The sequence below is a fragment of the Leopardus geoffroyi genome, chromosome D1 (assembly GCF_018350155.1).
Source record: "Leopardus geoffroyi isolate Oge1 chromosome D1, O.geoffroyi_Oge1_pat1.0, whole genome shotgun sequence".
Taxonomy (NCBI): domain Eukaryota; kingdom Metazoa; phylum Chordata; class Mammalia; order Carnivora; family Felidae; genus Leopardus; species Leopardus geoffroyi.
This window is the reverse complement of record NC_059329.1, coordinates 110,437,246-110,457,695: the sequence shown is the minus strand read 5'-3', so window position 1 is coordinate 110,457,695 and position 20,450 is coordinate 110,437,246. Positions and strand designations below refer to the sequence as shown.

Below are 20,450 nucleotides of genomic sequence, written 5' to 3'. Positions count from 1 at the left end.
GAACTGATTGGTCGGCGATGCTGGGAAAACTGGCTCACTCTACGTTGAAACACATCTGGATCCCTTCTTGCACGACACCCAGAGACAGAATCTGCGGCCTTAAGGATCTTAATATAAATTGTGATACCTACCATTGATCGAGTGCTCATATGTGCCGTGCCCGTTACTGTGCAGGAAATCATTTAATGCTAAATGAATGCTATGAAGGAAATACTATTATTACCTCCATCTGACAAATGAGGAAACGAAGGCACAGAGAATTTATGTAACTTGCTCACGGCTGGATGAGGGTGAGGTGAAGGATGTGGGCCGTGCAAAGTCAACTTGTATCTTTATTTAAATTGTTGATATTTTGTTCATCGTGTGTTTTTGCCTTAAATTTGACTTTTAAAAACAATGCATTGAAGTATTATTGACCTTGCTTACCTTTTGGTATCCACTTAATTTTTTTACACTAGTCCTGGCCCTCCAAATCCCAACACTGGTAAGAAGCCCAGTATTCCAGTGGTCTGGCTCCAGATTCCGTGAACTATCTTATTGTGACACTTAGTAAAACTACCGGGCCAGGGGCGCCTGGGTGGCTCAGCCGGTTAAGCCCCCGATTCTTGATTTTTCCTCAGGTCATGGTCTCACAGTTCATGAGTTCCACGTGGACTCAGCCCCGCATGGAGCTCTGCACTGATAGAGCTGAGCCTTCTTGGGATTCTCTCTCTCTCTCTCTCTCTCTCTCTCTCTCTCTCTCTCTCTCTTCTCTCTGCCCCTCCCTCCCTCCCTCCCCCTCTGTCAAAATAAATAAACTTTAAAAAAACAAAACTACCAGGCCACTGGAATATGACACTGGAGAATATCTTTATAATCTTGGGATGGGGAAACACTTCAAACAAAACTCAACACAAACCTGATGGACTTGAATATATAAAACGGAGGATTGTTTTTCTTTCTCTTAATGAAGGTTTGTGTAAAGTAGAAGCAGAAGAAAATGAATATATTGTCCGATTTCTTTTTCAAAAATGAACTAAATATTAAAAAAAAATTTTTTTAATGTTTATTTTTTGAGAGAGAGAGCGCGTGTGCAAGCAGAGGAGGGGCAGAGAGAGGGGGAGACACAGAATCCAAAGCAGGCTCCGGGATCTGAGCTGTCAGCACAGAGCCTGATGCGGGGCTCGAACTCACGGACCGCGAGATCATGACCTGAGCCAAAGTCAGCCGCTTAACCTCCCTCCCCCCTTCCTTCCTTCCTTCTTTTACAAATTCACAAAGCTTTGGAAGGAAACGCAGTACATTTTTGTTTGCAAATGGCTTGATCTACCTCTTTTCCTGGTGCCTCTGAAGTGGACGTTTAACTCTTGTGAGACAATCCTGGGTCCTCTAGGTCCTGGTCCACAAAACAAACCAGGCAGCGGTCAGCAGCTACCTTTACTTGGACCCAGACACCCGACTCCGACGATACTGCCAGCAATCAGACCTATATGGCTTGTGAGCAAAACAGACGAAAAGAGGGAACCAAACAGGACCAGTTATCATTTTCCACGTATGTCCACAGGTTTTTGTGTTTTGAGTTGGCCTGGAGTACGAGTTTAGAGAAAGCTAAGGAATATACCAAGTGCTACCATGAAGAGATCCTGGATCCACAATGGAAGGGGCGTGCCAGCTGCCCCTCTGCTTCGACCGAGAACAAGCCCGGAAAGATGATGAAACTATCAGGAAGGGTGAAGTTATCCCTCAGGAAGCAGACTTCCGGATCAGGTTTGAGACACCGGGAGTAAAGGGACTTCTGGCAGGTGGTCCATAAAAACATACTAGACTAAGGCATGGAAAGAATAAACAAGCACTGTTTTTTTAAAAAGCTCTTCCAGGGGCACCTGGGTGGCTCAGTCGGGCAAGCGTCCGACTTCAGCTCAGGTCATGATCTCGTAATTCGTGGGTTCAAGCCCCATGTCGGGCTCTGTGCTGACAGCTCAGAGCCTGGAATCTGCTTTGGATTCTGTCTCTCTCTCTCTGCCCCTCCCCCACTCGTGCTCTGTCTCTGTCTCTCTCTCAAAAAATAAATGGACATTAAATAAAAGCTCTTCTGGAGCGCCTCGGTGGCTCAGTCCGTTGGCTCAGGTCATGATCTCACGGTTTGTGAGTTCAAGCCTCGCATCGGGCTCACTGCTATCAGCACAGAGCCTTCTTCAGATCCTCTGTCCCCCTCTCTCTGTCCCTCTCCTTCTTGTGCTCTCTCTCTCTCTCTCTCAAAAATAAACATTAAAAACAAACCAAAAAAAAAGCTCTTCTGGGATGACCTGTTTAAGACAGAAACAAAACACCTCCCAGTTTAACCCATTTCTGATCGAAAAGTCAAACCAGGGCTGACCCTTGAGAAAAAGTAAGTTCAAACCTCTCACAGGGGCATCTGTCTGGTTCAGTCAGTACAACATGTGACCCCTTGATCTTGGGGTTGTGAGTTCCAGCCTCGTGTTGGGTGTACAAATTACTTAAAAATAAAATCTTTAAAAGGAATTAATGAATTAGTTAAAAAAAATACACAAAACCTCTTGCACCCGTGGGTGGGGGGCAAGAAAACATGGTGTCGTTTTTAACGAATGTTAAAGAGGAATAATTTGGGGCGCCTGGGTGGCGCAGTCGGTTAAGCGTCCGACTTCAGCCAGGTCACGATCTCGCGGTCCGGGAGTTCGAGCCCCGCGTCAGGCTCTGGGCCGATGGCTCAGAGCCTGGAGCCTGTTTCCGATTCTGTGTCTCTCTCTCTCTCTGCCCCTCCCCCGTTCATGCTCTGTCTCTCTCTGTCCCAAAAATAAATACAAACGTTGAAAAAAAAAAAATTAAAAAAAAAAAAAAAGAGGAATAATTTCGGGGCACCTGGGTGGCTCACTCAGTTGAGCATCTGACTCTCGGTTTCAACTCAGGTCATGATCCCACGCTTCGTGAGTTCGAGTCCCACATCGGACTCTAAGCTGACAGCACGGAGCCTGCTAAGACTTCTCTCTCCCTCTCTCTCTGCCCCTCCCCTGCTTGTGCTGCCTCTGTCTCTCTCAAAATAAGTAAATAAACTTTAAAAAAAAAAAAAAAAAAAAGCAGCATACTTTCAAGGCTGAAAGTGGCCTGAAAACTCTTGTTCTTTATTTTGCTGATTAGTGATATGCTGTAGAAAATCATGAGTCAAGGGTTTAGTCCCATGTATATCATGGGTCAAACAACTCGTGAACACGCCAAGCAAGGCCACGTTCTTGGAAGTTTACACAGTTTCTGGTCTGGTCCTGCCCTCAATGGAAGCTGGGAACACAGTGAGATATTTAGCACCACTTTCCTATAACCTAGTCCGCATCCCGTGGACCCAATCCATCCTTGGGGGATTTGCCTGTTTGTGCCAGTGTCCGTAGGAGGCAAGGGTTTGCTGTGGTCGCTTCCTCCTGCGTGTTGCTGCCGGGGCGTTTCCAATGCGACTGGAGACACGGGTTCTGAGCAGCCGTCCTCACTCTGGGTCCGCCAGGAACCTGTCCGTGAGCATCTCTACCCTGGGCCAGTGGTATTTCTCTCTCTCTTTTTTCTTTCTTTCACTTTTCTTTCTTTTCTTCTCATGCTTGTAGGAGGGGCTCTGCAACGCAAAAAGCAGAAGTAGAAGGATGAGAAAGCGGGAGACATAGAAGGGTTAGCTGTTCGTGGAAAGTCTTAGGACCTTGTCCTTTGACACCACTGGCTTTAGAGAAGTCCTCAAATAGAAATGTGGAGAGAACTGGAATTCACGTGGAGGGTGGCAGGGGTGTGGATCCCCTGGCAGCCTCATTTGAAAAAGGCACAGGTTGCGATGGGCGGGGGTACGGGGCAGCCAAAACAGCCAAGGCAAGCTTGTTTTGCAAGCTGGCGACGCAGTTAGGGCTGAAACCATGCTGGGGAGGCCTGCAGCGGAGGGTCTTTGAACTCAGTATTCCATTTCAGCAGGTTTCTCACCTGAGTCTGGGGGAGGGTTCTTGGGGGCATCCCCTGCAGGTCTTTGAGCGAGAGTGCTGGGGTGTGGGAGAGGAAGTAGCAGGCCCATCCCGGAGCCACTCCAGGGCAGTGCTGGCATCCAGAGCCCCCATCATCCATCGGTGGGGGGTCCGGCGGGAGCCAAGGCGGCGCTCACGGAGAACGCCCCCGTGGGACGTGGGCCCAAGCCTGCACTCCACCCCAGGACTCCGAGCATTGTTAACGAAGGGAAACTCGGTCAAAGTAAGGAGACAAAGAGAAGAGATATGTGCAACACCAAAGCACGGATGCTTAGCTGTGTGTAGACATGCAAATCAGTAGAAAGAAGGCTAGAAACCCAACAGAAAAGATAGACAAAGGCTCCCCAAAGAGACAATTCACGGAAGAGGGAACCACCATGACTGCCAAGTGCATGAAGAGCTATTCAAATTCCCTAGTCATCAGAGAACCCAGATGGAAGTTAGGAACCACTTCAGATGCGTCAGATTAGCAAGCATCAGAAAACTGGAAAGCCAAGTGCTAACGGAAAACCAGAACCCTCGCGGTAAGTGTGGAAGTTCCAACAGCCACCCAGGAGAGCACCGTCGGTGCTTTGGGAAGCCGAGGGTGCGTGTACCCTGTGGCCTGGAAGTCCTACTTCGAGGAGAATTCTCCCACAGTCCATAAGGAGACAGTTGAAGATAGGTGTTCGCAGCAGTGACGTATGTGACAGGGGCACTGAGGCCAAGCTAAGGGGTGCATCACTGAAGGGTGTGGGGGATACTAAGAGTACTGGATGCTCAACGTGGCATATTACATGTAACTAGCAGAAGTAACAAATGAGATGCATGTGGAAAACATTAGTGTTGAGTGTAAAACCGTAAACAGGATGAGTCTTATACACGACAGCATGTTTGTAAATTTCAAGCATCCATATAGGAGCCAAGCCATGTATAGAAGAGAACCAGACAGGATTCAAGGAAGCTGCCTGAGCACACCGAGAGGGGCCTTGTTTACAGTGGTGACGCGTCACAAACCGAGGAGGAGGAAAGAGTCAACTCTGCCTATGAGGTCATACAATGAAGTGTGGTGGGTGGGGGACGAGCATCCCGGGAACCAGGGGAGCTTGGGTTCCAACCCCAGTTCTACCACCTGTAAGCACTGGGGATTTGGGCAAAGCGTTCATTCATTTCATCCACAAATATTTAACGAGCATCTACTCAGGGCTAAACACTGTTCTGGGCACCGTGGACAGGCTGGTGAATAAAACAGTGTAACATAAGTTACCCTCGGATAAGTGCCGTGTAATGTGATACTGACTTTAGGTTGCATCATCACGGATGGCATCTCTGACACCTGACTTTCCAGCAGGGATGCAGATGGTGAAAGGCCCCAGTTGTGAAAGAGCAAGGTTAAGTGCTTTCTAGGCATAGGGAACAGCATGTGCAAAGGCCCTGAGGTGACAATGAGTTTGGCCTGCGTGGCTGGGTAGGTGAAAGAGGGGCAGAGGGGGCTTGAGGAGATTGAAGATGTAGGCAGGGAACAGATCATTCACAGCTTTGTAGGCCTTAGTCAAAAAGAGCTCAGATATTATTCTAAACACAATGGAAAACCAAGAGGCAGTTTCATACAGAGGAGTGACTTAGCAGCATACTTTAAAAACAAAACAAAACAAAACATTTTTTTCCTTAAGAGTAATACACAGAGAAAAAGATGAGATATATTTTAAAAGATCACTTTGGCTGCTGAGTGGAGACTGGATCGGAGGAGTGGAAGCCACATAAGCTTTCTGAGCCTCAGAGTCCACACCTGCTATGGTGAGAATACCCAACCGGTGCAGAGCCGCGGTGAGTCAAGGTGGGAACACAGTCTGGTCCTAGGAGTCTCCTTGGCACTCGAGGCGCAGGCTGGGACGCGCAACGCTCCATCTCGGGCCTGGGGTGCCCCTCCAAGCCCAAGACACAGACCTACGAATTGCAAGCCAGCGAGCGCTGCACCCGCTGTGGCTCGCGTAGGCGGCCGCTGGGAGGCGCCGGAAACTCTGCGCCGTCCCCAAAGGAGGGCCCGCCCACTGGCCCGCTCGGCGCTCGGCAGCTCCGGCCTGCCGAGGGCGAGCAGGGGCGGGGCCGTTACGTGGGGGCGGGGCCTCGGCCGGGGCGCCGGACAGTCGCAGTCTGAAGCCTACAGCACGGGGCGGGGCCTGCGTGCGGGGGCGGGGCCGCGGCGCTCGGGGCTGGCGGGCTCGGATGGCTGCGGCGCAGGGCTCCTGAGCGGGCCGGGGCCATGAGCGCCGCCCGGCCCCAGTTCAGCATCGATGACGCCTTCGAGCTGTCCCTGGAGGACGCGGGCCCGGGGCCCGAATTCAGCGGGGTCGCCCGCTTCGGGCCGCTGCACTTCGAGCGCCGAGCCCGGTTCGAGGTGGCCGACGAGGACAAGCAGTCCCGGCTGCGCTACCAGGTGAACGGCCCGGCCCACCTCAACCCCAGCCCGGGTCCGGGGGGTACCCCAGGCCGAGGCCGGACCCTGGAGAACCCCAACTCAAGGGAAAATCTGTCTAGACGCCCCTGCCTACGTAGCCACTGATTCAAGGCCCTGCCCAGACCCTCCCAATTCTGATTTTGGTCCCCAGCCACCGAACCCGGGAGTTCTTCCCCTAGCCCCAGCTGGAAATCCCACCCGGTGTCCCCACTTATCCTGGGTCGGGACCCAACGCCCTCTTTCCCCGCTGGGCTAGAGAGCTCTTCTTGTCCCTGAACCAGATCTTGCCCAAACTCCGGAGCAGACCCTCGAGCCTTCCACTCTCCCGCTTCTGTTCTGGAAGTCCCCACCCCATCCTGCCCCCGCCCCCACTCCCCTACCCCAGAGCTGGAGGCCCTCACTCACCTGATGAGTCCTTACCCATGCCTTGACTCCCACTAAACTGGGAATCTCCAATCTCCCTGAGGGACTTCCGCCAAGATCCTTTTATTCGAGCCCTGTATCAGATTCCTGCGCCCCAAACCTGAAAACCAGGACTTTTGCCCTGTGGCACTCCAAATCCGGAGCCTCCATACTGGGCCCCTGAAACACCATTCTGAAAGCTCCACCCTGACTCCCAAACTTGGGGGCGCTCCTGGCCCTGGGACCATGCTGGGAGCCCTCAACCAGCAACCCCCCCCCCTCCACCTCCTACCTGGGTTTCAGTTTCTGTGAATCATCAAACCTGTTTTGCGGGGAGGGTGGAGGGCCAGGTGAGCAGCTGTCAAGCGGCCAGGCAAACAGCTGTGTGGGCTTGCTCTCCTCTCCCTGAGCAGGGAGGAGGAAGGGCCTGGGCCCAGTAACCCCTCTGAGCCCTGTGTTCTGGAATAGAACCTGGAGAATGATGAGGATGCAGCCCAAGCCTCTCCGGAGCCGGATGGGGGAGTCAGCATCAGGTCAGGGCCAGGTGGGGACCCGGTCTACGCCTCTAACCCTGCTCCCGGCTCCTTTCCCCAAGGTCCCTGGCCAGTTTCCCACCTCACACTACTCAGCTCTGTCACATCCTGTCCTACAAGGATTCGTAGCCTGATCCCCACGCCCTTCATGGGCTCCCCTGTCCTGCAGGGTCACCCTACCCCAGTGCCAGCCTCACCCCCCCCCCCCACCACCCCCACCAGGCTCTTTTTCCTGCAGAAAACCCCTAGCCTGGTCTAGCCCCTACCTTCCCCCAGGTCATCTGTCCTGCAGGAATCCCTAGCTCGAATCTGCAGGTTTTTTCCATCCTCGGTCCTGCAGAGACCCCAGCCCTCGAATCCTCCTCACTTTGTCCCCTCTCAGTGCCCCCTATCCCGCAGGGACACCCATCCTAATCCCTGTACCAACCCCCACCACGTCACTATGACCCCTTCATCACTTGCCCTGCCTCTCACTGGGCCCACCTGGCCAGCAGGGATTCCGGCCGAACGTCCATCCGCAGCTCCCAGTGGTCCTTCAGCACCATCAGCAACAGCACCCAGCGGTCCTACCACGCCTGCTGCAGGTGAGAGGCTGCCCTGCTTAAGCCACCTGCAGTCTGTGACCCAGCACAGGCAGGCCTGGCTTTCCCCCTCAGTCCTCCGGGTGGGGAAGAGTGATGGGAGAGGGTGGGGCTCTTGTCACTTCTCACACTCATCCTGCTGTCCTGCCCCCCAGCTGGACGCAACACCCTTTGATCCAGAAGAACCGCCGGGTAGTGCTGGCCTCCTTCCTACTCCTGCTGCTGGGGCTGGGTGAGCGTCCCTGTGGGTCCCCTGCCTACCCCCGTGAGGGCGCCGTCCTCCCTTCGTGCAGGGTCTGGGTCCCCCTTGGCACACGGAGCCTCCCTACATCCAGCTGACCGCCATCACCCCACCCCCATTTTACAGGTGAGGAAACTGAGGCCTTAAGAGGAGCAGGCCCGGTCTCCTGGACACACGGCCAGGAAATCACACGTAGTGGAAAATGGAACCTGGTCCCATGCTCCAAACTTTTCTTTTTTTTTCACTTAGCCATTTAATCCCTCAGGGAGCAAAAGAGCCAACAGCTACCATTTATTCTGTGGCTACTTCAAGCCAGCCGCAGGGTAGGCTTATTTCCGGCCTTACGGAGGTCACGCAGAAAGTGAGAGGTGGGACCGTGACCCAGAACCAGTACGGAGACAAGTGCTCAGGGATATGCCCATCCCCGTCGACAGGGATGCTGAGCACCCTGCCGGCCCGACCCACGGAGCACCTGTCACGTCCCCATCCCTGGAGTCTGAGAGCTGAGGAGGACCCCTCCCTGGCCCTCACCGGGTACACCTACTGCCCAGATGGGGAAAGTGAAGACCAGAGCAGACAGATCTCCCAGCCAGATGTTTTCTGACCCATTCTTCGGGGCTGAGGAATCAGGATCCCCAGCAGGGACCTAGGGTCGGGATCAAGAGGGGCTCGTGAGGACAGCCCAGCTGTGGCAGCCGCTCTCCATCTTCCAGCACGGTCAGAGTCCCCTAGCCAGAAAGCTGAGCAGCGTCCTCGCCTCGGCTCTGAGTGTCTACGTGTGGGGGGAGGGAGCCACCAACTTCTCCAGTCCCCACTGCAAGCTGGGCACTGGTCATACGGGCCACCTGCCTTATCCCATTTCATTCTCTCTCCCAGTACCCACAAGGGCAAGCATTATTACCATCCCAGTCCAGAAATAAGGACAGAGGCTCAGCCAGGTAAAGGGACTTGCTCAGACCTCAGCTGTGAGGTAGATGAGCTGGGATTTAAACCCACATCAGTGACATTACCAGGCCTATAAAGGGGCCTTTGTAGGACTTAGAAGACACCTCCTCTGAGTGGGCAGGGCCCCCAGCCCCAAGCCAGGGTGGCAGGTAGTGTTTCAGCCCCCCCCATTCCTTTTTTTCAGGTGCTCTATACGGGGCACAAGTCACCTAACAGTCCATGGTGGCCCCTCGAGCCTTCATGCCATATCGCTCCCTTGCTGGAAAGCCCAGCTCCCCCACCGCCCCCAATCCCATCCTCTAAGCGGGGACCCAGGACTCTGTAGGTCTGAAAAGTTGATCCAGCCATGACTTCCCCAAACCCACTGTTCTCAGCCAAAGTTCACATCCCTCGTTGGGGTCTACAGGCCCTGCCAGACTCCTCAAGCCCGGGCTCTTGGCTCTCCAGTCTTCCACTCTGGAAGCTCCCGGAAGGCCCCAAGTTCCTTCCAGACTCTAGGCCTTTGCCATGCTGCTCCCTCCGCCCGGAGCATTCCAGTTCTTTTCTGCCTGCACCAAGCCCATAGCAAAGCCTCCAGAGTCCAAGCGCCTCCTCCTTCCACATGCAGCTCTCTGCGCCTCAGTCTCGTCTTCTGTGAAATGGGGATGATAATACCTGTTTCATTCAGTCACGGTGACAATAAAGCAGTGCAGGTAACAAGCTTAGCCCAGTGCCTGGCAGCACCTGGTAAGTAACAACTAAATGTTAGCTGCTATAGCTGTCACCACCCCTGCTCAGCGTCATTGCTACTGCCTCCAGGAAGCCCCTCCCGATCCCCCAGGATCCCCCAGGCTCCCCATGCCGCCTGCTCTGGCCTGCCACACCCCCTATCACTGGATTGTAGCTTGGAGTTTCTTGTTGGTTGCACCACTAGGGAAGGGCCATGAGGGCAGGGACCTCCTTCGCTTTTCCCTGTGGGATTCCCAGTACCAGGCACACAGCAGGTGTTCCGTAAATGTTTGTCGATTGACTAAAGGCCACACCACGGAGCAGAGGAAAATCTCACTTCAGACATTTCCCAGGCCCTGCCAGGTGCCCTGCTCTGAAAACACAGAGCTTGGTGAGCTTCCCAGGAAGGGTCCTCTGGCTAGGGAACCTTCAGTTCAGATTGGGGACACTCCTGGGGCCTAAGCCTTGCTGGGGGTGGCGGGTGGAGTTCCCCGCCCTGCCGCCAGCCCCTGCCCCCGCCTCCCCCCCTCACCCTCGCGGATCCATCTGTGTGCAGCGCTGATCCTGATCGCCGTGGGACTGGAGGTGGCCCCCTCGCCAGGTGAGCGCCCCCTCCTACCTCCGCAGGCAGCGGGGTGCCCCACAAGAGAAAAACTCCTCCAGGACCCGCGAGCCCCCAACCCCCTCGGAAGTTTGCTTCCACCCTCATAGCGGGAAAGGACCCCTTTCACCGCAGCGAGACTTGACCAGACAGTGACCCGCCCCGGTGCCTCCCAGCCTTGACTCGGCCCCTCCTCCTGCAGGTGTCTCCAGCGCCATCTTCTTCGTGCCCGGCTTCCTGCTGTTGGTCCCGGGAGGTGCGGAAGGGCTCCGGGCAGGGGCGGGGCGGAGCTGGGGGCGGGCCGGGGGCGGGTCTCGGCTCTGACCGGCCCCGCCCCCGCCCCCGCAGTCTACCACGTGATCTTCATCTACTGCGCCGTCAAGGGCCACCGGGGCTTCCAGTTCTTCTACCTGCCCTATTTCGAGAAGTGAGCCGCGGGCGGACCGCGGGGATCCAGCCTCGCCTGCGAGCCGCCCCAGGGGGCGCTCCTCGGCCCCGCCCCGCTCTGGTTTCCTCATCTCAAGGGAAGGACTGCAGGACCCTCGAGCCCCCAGCCCCCTCGAAGTCTGCTCAGGAAGTTTGCCCACTACCCAGGCCCGGGAAACTCGTCCCTTGCCTGTTCTGTGCCTTAACTTATTCTCGAGCCTTGGGGCTGCTGCGTTGTTGTTTTGTGCTAATAAAAGAATGTACTTCACTCCAGGAGACACCTTGATCTTCCTTTCCCGCCAACCCTGCCCAGCCCTTCGGCCTGGCCACAGCCCCTCCCGCAAAACCTGAGGGAAGCGCTGGCTGCAGCTGAAGGCTCCAGGACCACCCGTCTCCCCCTCGTTGTACCCGCGACGGTCCTGATGCTCTAAGACTTGCTCCTCCGTTTTAGGTGCGGAGCTGGGCCAGGGACTCTATCCTGCAAGCCTGGAGCAGCCTCCCGTCACCACCCAGCCCTTAGCAGAGCTGGCCCTGCCCATTTCTCTACCTGGAGGCGCAGCAGCCTTGGTGCCTGCCCAGGGGGCCCTGGCCAAGGGCACTGGGATGACGCAGGCCTGGGGCCTGGAGGCTGGTATCCCGGTTGCAACGTGGCTCTGGGGCCCTGGGCTGCCACAGCTCTGAATGTGGGCCACGACAAGGCAGCAGCCCAGCGCTCTCCGCCCATTGCCCTACTTCCGGGCTCAAGGGCTGGGAGAAGTAGGGGTGAAGACAATGAGAGGCAGGGCGCATGTGACAGAACCTCTGTGATCGAGGACTCTCCACAGAACAGTGGAAACAAACCAACTCGGAATTTTGGGAAACCAAGGCATCTCAGAATCTCACGAGCCAGGAAACAATCTTTGAGAACCCTGAAACCTGAGATCATAATAGCTACCATTTATCAAACTCTTAGAAGGCAGCCGGTCCTGTGTCGAGCACTTCGCACAGGTTATTTCTGATAATCGCCACCTCGGTCCCATTTTACAAATGAGGAAACCAAGATCCAGAGGGACTGATTCGCCCAAGGGCAGGGTTGGGAACATAACCCAAGGCTTCCAAGACACCTGGGGGTGGGAGGGAGAGGCGAGGGCGCCCACCCTGTGTGGTCCCCAGCTGACCACCCCAGGGAGGGAGGGCTGACTGAGGAGATCCTGTTCCTACACTTAGAGGTTTATACTCTGTCTTCCGAGTGAAACCCGAATGGCGATGAGAAGAGACATGGGCTGTGCCGCAGCAGCCAGGAGAATGTCTTTGGGTTTCTGTGACTTTGTTGAAAGAGTTAACACCCAGACTCCTGTTCCCACTCCTGTTCTCCTGGCCCACCCAGACTTCCCAACCTCAGCCCCCAATCTGGGCACTTTGGGGGGCACCAGTCAGATACAGGAATTTCTAAATCAGTGGTTCTCAAAGTAGCTGTAGGAAAGGATCAGTGTTCCTTTCTAATCCATCACGGACCAATACTGTGGTGAGATCAAATAACAATTGGAAAAGCGAGAGAACAATGACGTTCAGAACGTAAGCCCACAATTTGTGTTCCCAGATTAACCAGACCTAAAATTACGTTTCAGTGAATATAATCAGAACAAACAGGAAAGAAGGAAAATTATGAAAACTATTCATTGTGAGCAAATAGGTAATTAATACAGAGTTCCTACTGTGCTCATAACTTTTTATCATTTCACAATCTTTTTTTAAGTTTATTTATTTATTTTTTTTATTTTTGAGAGAGAGAGAATGAGTGCAAGCAGGGGAGGGGCAGAGAAGGGGGCGGGGGACAGGGGATCCAAAGAGGGCTCTGTGCTGACAGCAGCGAGCCCGATGCGTGGCTCAAACTCATGAACCATGAGATCATGGCCTGAGCCAAAGCTGGATGCTCAACCAACTGAACCACCCAGGTGCCCCTGTCATTCCACGATCTTAACACCAAGTTATTCCAGAAGGAGTGAGTCTCCATATAAGACCACGGCTATAAGCAAGCTATAGCCCACAGGCCCAATACAGTCCCCAAGATAAAAATGGCGTTTATGTTTTAGTAACAGTTGGGGGAAAAGTCAAAGAATAGTAAGGTGTCGTGAGACAAAGAAGTTTACAAAATTCAAACTGCAGTGTCAACAAACCAAGTTTAATCAGTTAATTACCAAATTTCCACCCCAGCCATCCCTGTTTGTATGCGGACTGGGGCTGCTTGGCAATTTTAACTACAACCGCAGAGCTGAGCAGTTGTGACAGAAACCGTAGGGTCCTCAAAGCCTAAAATCTTTATCTGGCTTTTTACAGAAAAAGTTTGCCAACCCTTAGTCCACATGAACGTGTCGACAGAACACTGAATCACAACATTTAAGGTTTTCACGAGGGGCGCCTGGGTGGCTCAGTTGGTTGACCCTCCTGCTTTGGCTCAGGTCATGATCTCACAGCTCGTGAGTTCGAGCCCCGCGTCGGGCTCTGTGCTCGCGGCTCAGAGGCTGGAGCCTGCTTCGGATTCTGTGTCTCCCTCTCTCTCCGCCCCATCCCCACTCATGCTCTGTCTCTCTCTGTCTTAAAAATCAAAAAAAAAAAAAAAAAAAAGAATTTAAAGTGCTTGACTTGGCTGGTTAATTTTTGAAATCCAAACTGGGTTGACAGTAACACTATCCTCAGGGGATCATGAATAGCTAAACTCTAAATGCAACTTCTTTTTCAGTTGAAAAATACATCGATAGTTGTGTCCAGACGAGGAACGTTGGATTTCTTTAGTGAATTGTGACTCATTTTATCCCTATGCTTTTTGCCTCCTCGCCCATTTCTGTCTGCTACGCCTGTACTTTTATGAGTTTTCTTTGGTTCATTTTCTCCTAGTAAATCTGTGTTGCAAGCCATCACTTTCAGCCTTTTGATTCTCATTATGCTGCTCGAATGTGCCTTAGATCCTACACTCCGCTGTGGGGAAGAGGCTGCTCTCTGCCCCCCAGTAGAAGAACCTTTGGTTTTTAGCTGGGCACGTGGCCACCCCAAATAAAGACTGCATTTCCCAGCATCCTTTGCAGCCCCCTGTACCAGGTGAGGAGCCCTCCCTAATAGAGTATAAGTGGTTCGCGCTCTTTGTCCCTCTTTGTTCCTTGTTCCTGCCTCCATCGTGCCACCTGGAAAACATACAAACTTGGGCATACCCCAGCACCTGGTTCAAGGAGCTTGGGTTCCTGAAAACCACACGGCTGGATTTCACCTAAGAAATAAACTTGTCTCCAGTTTTTAAGGCGTTGCTATTTGGTGTCTCTGTCAGTCACAGGGAACCCAATCGAACATTGAAACTTTCTTCTGGGACTGAGACTCTCTTTTAACCAAAAAGCTTAATCTGCTTATAATTGTTGTAATTTTGATATGTTTAGGGATTACTCCTATCTTCTGTTTTACTTTGTTTTAATGTTTTCATGAGGTTTTTCTTTACTTTCTCCCCCCGCCCGCTGTCTAGTCTTCTGGTTTAATCAAGAATTATTCACTTTTCAGGGCGCCTGGGTGGCGCAGTCGGTTAAGCGTCCGACTTCAGCCAGGTCATGATCTCGCGGTCCGTGAGTTCGAGCCCCACGTCGGGCTCTGGGCTGATGGCTCAGAGCCTGGAGCCTGTTTCCGATTCTGTGTCTCCCTCTCTCTCTGCCCCTCCCCCGTTCATGCTCTGTCTCTCTCTGTCCCAAAAAAAAAAAAGAATTATTCACTTTTCCTCTTTTCTTCCTCTACGGATTGGACCATTGAAGGGAACATTCTATCTCTATTTCTGTTATATTAATGGCTTCAAAATAAAAGATGAAGATTTGCACTGTTTTGAAGTCTATTGCGGGGGAGGGGCAGAAAGAGGGGGACAGAGGATCCGAAGCAGGCTCCGCACTGACCGCGGAGAGCCCGATGTGGGGCCCCACCTCAGGAACCGTGAGATCACGACCTGAGCCAAAGTCAGGCGCTTGACCGACTGAGCCACCCAGGCGCCCTGTATTAATGGCTATTCTTAAGTGGTTAACAAAGTCTGAAGCTGACCAATGCATCTATTCTCCTCTAGGAAAGATGAGAAAAAGATTTTAGCATATCTAAAGTATTCCCTCCCGTCTTCTGTTTTATTTTGTCTATTATTTTAGTCCCTCCTTATTTTTAAAATCCCCCAACTTAACTTTTTTATCGTTACTGCCTCTTTAGCTCCACAAATGTGTTTACTGATCTCTTTCCTGACCATACTTTAGTACGTACTCGCCTTTCTTCTGGTCTGAATTTCCTTCTTACCGAAGGAAATTCCCTTCAATGAGAGCACATGGGTAGGAAACTCTTATCAGCCTCTGTTTCCTGGAAAAAGTTGATATTTCGCCTTCCTTCTTGAATAACGATTGAGCGAGGTAAAGTCTCCTTGGCTGGTGATCGTTTTCCTCTGCATGCTGAACAGTTTATTCCACTGTCTTCTGGCATTTATTGTAACCAATGAAAAGTCTTTGTAGAGGGGCTCCTAGGTGGCTCAGTCGGTTACCGACTTTGGCTCAGGTCATGACCTCACGGTTCATGAGTTCAAACCCCGCATCTGGCTCTGTGCTCACAGCTCGGAGCCTGGAGCCTGCTTCGGATTCTGTGTCTCCCTCTTTCTCTCTGCCTCTTCCTCATTCGCATTCTCTCTCTCTCTCTCTCTCTCTCAGAAATAAATAATAAAACATTTTAAAAAAAAGAAGAAGCAGCCTTCGTAGGGCCTAATTTCTGCTCCTCGGTAAGTAATCTGACTTTTGTCTCCAGTTGAATTGTATATAAGGTTTTCTTCTGTGTTCTGAGTTCTGCTGGAATGCATCTAGATGTATATTTGTGTCTGTTCATCCTTCTGAGGCTCCACTGTGTTCCTTCCATCTGGGCATTTGTCTTTGTGGAAGTCTTTATGGAAGGGTTTCAGCCGTCACGTCTTTGAGGGTTGCCTCGTGTCCATTCTTTGTATTTTCTCCTGAGACTCCTGATGGTTTTTAACTACTCTTTAGTATTTGCCACCTGTTTATCCCTCAGGGCTACCTTATAGGTGATTCCTCAGATGTAGCTTCCCGTTCACTAATCTTCTCTCAAATGGTGTCTAATCTGCTGTTTAACCAACCCGTTGATTTTTTTTTTTATTCCAATGGCTATCTCCTTTATTTTCAGAAATGCTTTTATTCTTTTTAATCTTCCTATTCTGTTTCATACCATCCCGTTACTACCTATTGGCCTCTCTCCCTTCTTTTATATCATTTCTGTTTGCATTGACTTTGTGGTCTCTTTCGGATTTTTCTGTGACTTACACTTGGGGGTGCTGATTTTCCTGTTTGTTGCATCTGCCTCGTCTCCCTCACGGGGACTTGTTTTCCCATGTGATCTGTAATTCTTTGTCATGAGTTCATCTTCAGAAGTGACAGGGCTGTTGTTTGTTAAGTCCCATGTGCTCTGGGTTGAAGAGTAATCTTCCGGTAGCTTCTCCCTATTTCTTCAGCTTCCCATACCGTGGAGATAGACCACACTCCTGCCTAATGTGCCAGCCTGAGTCCCAGGTTCCTTAGGGTAGCTTTGTCCACTCAAGGCCCTAGACATCCGTACCCTTGCTACTTCCTCACGCTGGTAGATGGAGGTATCTTTTGGTCCCCTTTTCAAGAACAGGGTAGCCCTCTGAGACTCGGGAAGGTGCTCAGGCTCCTGTCCTATTCCCCAGCCTCTTACAGGTCTTCTGTCATCCATGGGTGTCAGAGCCCAGGCTTCCGAACCTCTCTCCATGTCTGAAGCCCCCATGCTGTCCCCTCTCTCCCACCACCTGGCTCTGAGTTCTTTCTTTGTCTTTAGTACTGGGGTCATCCCTGGCTTTGTTTCAAGTTCAGTTTTTGTCTTTTTAACATTTTTACATGGGTAGTGGGAGGCATCCAGCCACGCTCTCAATTCACCATGTTTCCAGAATCCCCCCAACTCCACGCCCCGCCCCTGTCTTTAATACTGCGGTGCCAGGGAGCTTGCTACCCACCGAGGGTGTGGAGAGATCCGAATCTTGCTCACCCTGGAGAATGATGGACGGCGGAGTGCAGGTTCCCTCCAGGCAGCTCAGGTGGGAGGAAGGTGAGAATGAAGGGGGGTGGGTGACATCGAGCCGGCTCTCCAGCCAGGTGTTGTCAAGGACCGAAGAAGCCTGAGGGCTGCTGGGTGGTCTTCCATTCTGAGGCCTCAGGGGGAGGGCGTACGGCATGAACCCTGCTGGCCTGGGGCCAGCGGGGTAACGCATTCTCCCTTCTAGAACTTCAGTGGGTGAAAAGCATCATCACAAACTCTGGGGGAGAGAAGGGCAGGGCTTGGGCCAGTCCTGGTCAGGGATCCCAGGACGCGCTGGGATCATCCTGGGAGCTGGAGGGGTGGGGGGGTCGTCTGGGAAGGAGACTCACCGTCAAAGTCTACGGTGCCATCCCCGTTGAGGTCCACTTCTCGGAGCATCTCGTCCAGCTCAGGACCCGCCAGCGGCTCCCCCAGCAGAGCAGGTGCTGCCTGCCGCAGCTCTGCCACTGTAATTCGTCCATCTCTGTCCCTGTCAAACTAGGATCCCAGCAGGGCTCAGTCCCTCCCACCCAAAGCTGGCTCTGCCCAGAGCCGTTTCCACCTTGCCACATCCCGTGCCTGGATGTCCCCACCTTCTCCCACCCCCACCGAAACCCTCCTCCTCCTCCTCCCAGGCTGAGACAATAGGCCCCTCCTCCAGGAAGTCTCCTTGGGTGGATCCTCCAGCTGAGAGCGAGATGGCCCCTCTCCAATCCCTCCCTGGCCCAGTCCCACCATCTGCAGGGCTCTGGGCCTCCAGAGACTGGGCCCCCCCGCCCCCCACCATCTCTCTGGCCCAGATGGGAGGCCAGTAGGTCTGCCGCCTAGCTGCCCACCCAGCGCCCGACTCGACCACGCTCCACACCTCTCGGAAGGCGATGCGCAGCTCCCGCACCCCCAACATGTGTGCTGTCTCCTCCCTCAGCTTTGGGCCCATCAATTCCACAAACTCCTCGAAGTCCACACGGCCACCCACTGCGGAGGCAGAGTGTCACAATGGAGAAGGCTGGGGCCCCGAGAAAGGACTTCACAGGCGCCCGCCTCTCCCCAGCTCTACATCCAGGAAGGAACATCCAGCATCCATGCCCTCGGGGACGGGGGTAGGAGGTCAGAACCCCGTTCTCCACAGAGATGACAGGGCCGGGTGCCTGAGTGCTCTCAGTGAAGCACCTGTGTCAAGGGGGAAAGAGGCCAAGGTTTGGAACCAGGCAGCCCTAAAGTTAAACCCTGGCTGTGCTGTCGATGGGGCACGGGTGACCTTGGGTGCCGACGGCCTTGGGCGACTTACTAAACCTCCTTCCTCATCCCGGGGCAAGGGTGAGAGAACCCACTCTTAGGTGCCTCCGGGGGTGTGCAGTTGGTGGCTCTGACATGCTGGGACCCCGTGGGCAGCCATAAATGCCTCTTAAGGAGTATGCCCACGTAGTCCCGCCGTTCCAAGACGCCATCGATTACGAAAAGCACCGGTGGTCAAATAACAGCTTTGGGGAAAAGAAAAGCATTGCGCTAAATGTTCACATCAAGTGTAAGCCACATCCCATTTTGCAAACCACAGAGCACATGCAGGTGTCCTGGAATGAAGGGAATCTGATATTTGACAATGTAGCTAACGATAATCACACAAGCGCACGCCCATCCGACATGTAATCGCCAGGAGCGGCCAGGGTTCTGTCACCGTCGGTCTCCCTGAACCTCAGGAGGCTCTTTTCAGGAGCCTCAGGAGGGTCAGAGAGACAGAGAGCCAGATGGCTGCCGCCTCGCCCCGCCCCGGGCCGGTGGGGGTCAGCCACTGACTTCGCATCTTGACGTGCTGGGAGACCTCGATGAGTTCCATCTCAGTGGGCATGTAACCCAGCGTCCGCATGCAGGCGCCCAGCTCCCGGTAGCCGATGTAGCCGTCACGGTCAGTGTCAAACTCTTCAAAGGCGGCCTGAAGCTCTGCAGGGGAGGGAGGTCAGGCCCGGGCAGCCCGGCTCAGGGACGCCTCCTACCCACCACTGCCGCCAGCAAGGGCCACTCACCGTCCAGCTCCTCGGGGCCCAGCTCGCGGTCCTGCAGAGGCACGGTCCAGCATGTCCCTGGGGGCCATCCTGCCTCCTCCAGCCCTAGCCCACGATGGCCTGGGTAGGGCCAGTCTCACAAGGGCAGGAGAAGGCAGCTGAAGTCCCACGACCCCCAGAGAAAAGATGACCCCCCACCCCCCACTTCCGGCTCCTGGGGCCCAGAGCTCTCCCAGAATCCTGGGTTTGAAGACTAGCCCTGCCCGCCTCGCGGCCAGGCCCAAGACCAACCCTTCCCCAAACCCTGCCTCTACAGCTCAGGCTCCCGGGTCTGGAGCAGAGGCGCTAGGAGGCCTGAGTACTAGGGGCAGGGTGGGCGGAGTCCAAGGGCACAAGCGTGTCGCCCTCCTCCCCAGCCCGGGCCCCACCTGACCTTCCCGAAGATGCGGTTGAGCAGGGGCCCGTATGTCTTCTGGGCAGCATCGTGCTGGGTGCCAGAGCGCTGTCGGTGAGACTGGCGACGACCGGCTGGCCTGGGGGCTGCAGGGCCTGTCCCCTCCTGCCCTTCTCCATTCCCAGAGAGGCTCTTGCTGCTCCCTGGGGCCTCGGGGCCAGGGATGGGGGTCTGCTCCTCGGAGCCACCAGCACCCTTCCGGGACCCTCGGAGTCCCTTGTCCTTCTTGTGCCTGCTCCTGGTCAAGGGCAGGCCCTCAGCACCACTCCCGGAAGCCACAGCCTCCACAGGAGGCTTCTGGGGGTCTGGGCCATGCTGCCCCTTCGCCTGTTCTGTGGCCATGTGGAGAGGGGCGACAGAACTCTGAGATGCAGCACCAGGGAGCACCCTTGGTTCTCAGGGACCATAAAGCTGCTTACGCACCCCTACCCTGAGAGCTGATTGCCTGGGATCGAGCCTTGAGGGGGATTAGGGTAAGTGAGGCAGGCAGCTCCGGGCCCTAATCCCGGCCCCCTGCCTGAGGGCAGAGACAGATGGGTCAAGAGAACTGCCCTCAGCGACAAGGGTGCCGGGACACGGTGAGCTTCGGACTCCGGCTCCTAAGTGGCCTCAGGAGCTGGGACACCCAACCATTTCACCTCCCTGAGCCTCAGTCACCTGATCTATAAAATGGGGGCAATATTGCTGGAGTCAAGGACTCAGCCGGGTTGTGTGACACGAGCAGGACTCAGCGAAGCAAGGACGAGGGAAGTCATCTCAGGAGAAAGAGTGTGGGAAAGGATAGGAGAGTTGCCCCTCACGGGGACATCGTGGCTGGGGCAGAGGGTCTGTGAAATTGAGGAAGCGAGGCCAGATCACAGAGACTGAGGGACATGGGGGTGATTTCGGAGGAGGTGGCCTCCGGGGGGGACCCAGAGCCTGCCCTGAGGCAGAGGGGCCCAGGGCGAGGAGGTTTTAACCACGTGGCTCTGTCAGGGATGGGGTGGCCTGGCCGGTCACTCGGCCCTGCCGAGCGGGGGTTAGGGTTTCCCAGGGAGCAGCCCCATGCCCATGAATGTTTG

General features: G+C 54.2%; 2 protein-coding genes and 1 long non-coding RNA gene across 12 annotated transcripts; 1 reads left to right on the top strand and 2 right to left on the bottom strand.

Moving 5' to 3' along the window:
• Positions 1 to 3,098: 3,098 nt before the first annotated feature.
• Positions 3,099 to 6,937, bottom strand: LOC123602003. Its single transcript, XR_006714311.1, has 2 exons — positions 6,829 to 6,937; positions 3,099 to 5,912 (listed from the first exon to the last, which is right to left on the bottom strand). It is a non-coding gene; the product is annotated as an uncharacterized LOC123602003 (long non-coding RNA).
• Positions 6,116 to 11,133, top strand: TMEM134 (transmembrane protein 134). Of its 10 annotated transcripts, none has more exons than XM_045486063.1 (9): positions 6,139 to 6,402; positions 7,294 to 7,369; positions 7,880 to 7,942; positions 8,095 to 8,171; positions 9,057 to 9,118; positions 10,141 to 10,224; positions 10,390 to 10,434; positions 10,637 to 10,690; positions 10,783 to 11,133. In XM_045486063.1, the coding sequence occupies exons 1-9, from the start codon at positions 6,260 to 6,262 to the stop codon at positions 10,863 to 10,865; spliced, it is 687 nt and encodes a 228-aa protein (XP_045342019.1). In that variant the 5' UTR covers positions 6,139 to 6,259; the 3' UTR covers positions 10,866 to 11,133. The 10 variants fall into 10 exon arrangements, 9 of the variants coding, with proteins under 9 accessions (XP_045342020.1, XP_045342022.1, XP_045342024.1 ...); XM_045486062.1 differs by having other exon boundaries at positions 6,140 to 6,402; positions 7,853 to 7,942; XM_045486064.1 differs by lacking the exon at positions 9,057 to 9,118 and having other exon boundaries at positions 6,116 to 6,402; positions 7,294 to 7,358; positions 7,853 to 7,942.
• Positions 11,134 to 15,507: 4,374 nt separating this feature from the next.
• On the bottom strand, positions 15,508 to 20,049 carry CABP4 (calcium binding protein 4). The gene is made up of 6 exons (XM_045486061.1): positions 19,369 to 20,049; positions 18,957 to 18,987; positions 18,730 to 18,873; positions 17,801 to 17,910; positions 17,286 to 17,433; positions 15,508 to 17,173 (listed from the first exon to the last, which is right to left on the bottom strand). Exons 1-6 carry the CDS (start codon positions 19,729 to 19,731, stop codon positions 17,145 to 17,147), a joined length of 825 nt encoding a protein of 274 aa, XP_045342017.1. The 5' UTR covers positions 19,732 to 20,049; the 3' UTR covers positions 15,508 to 17,144.
• Positions 20,050 to 20,450: the final 401 nt, after the last annotated feature.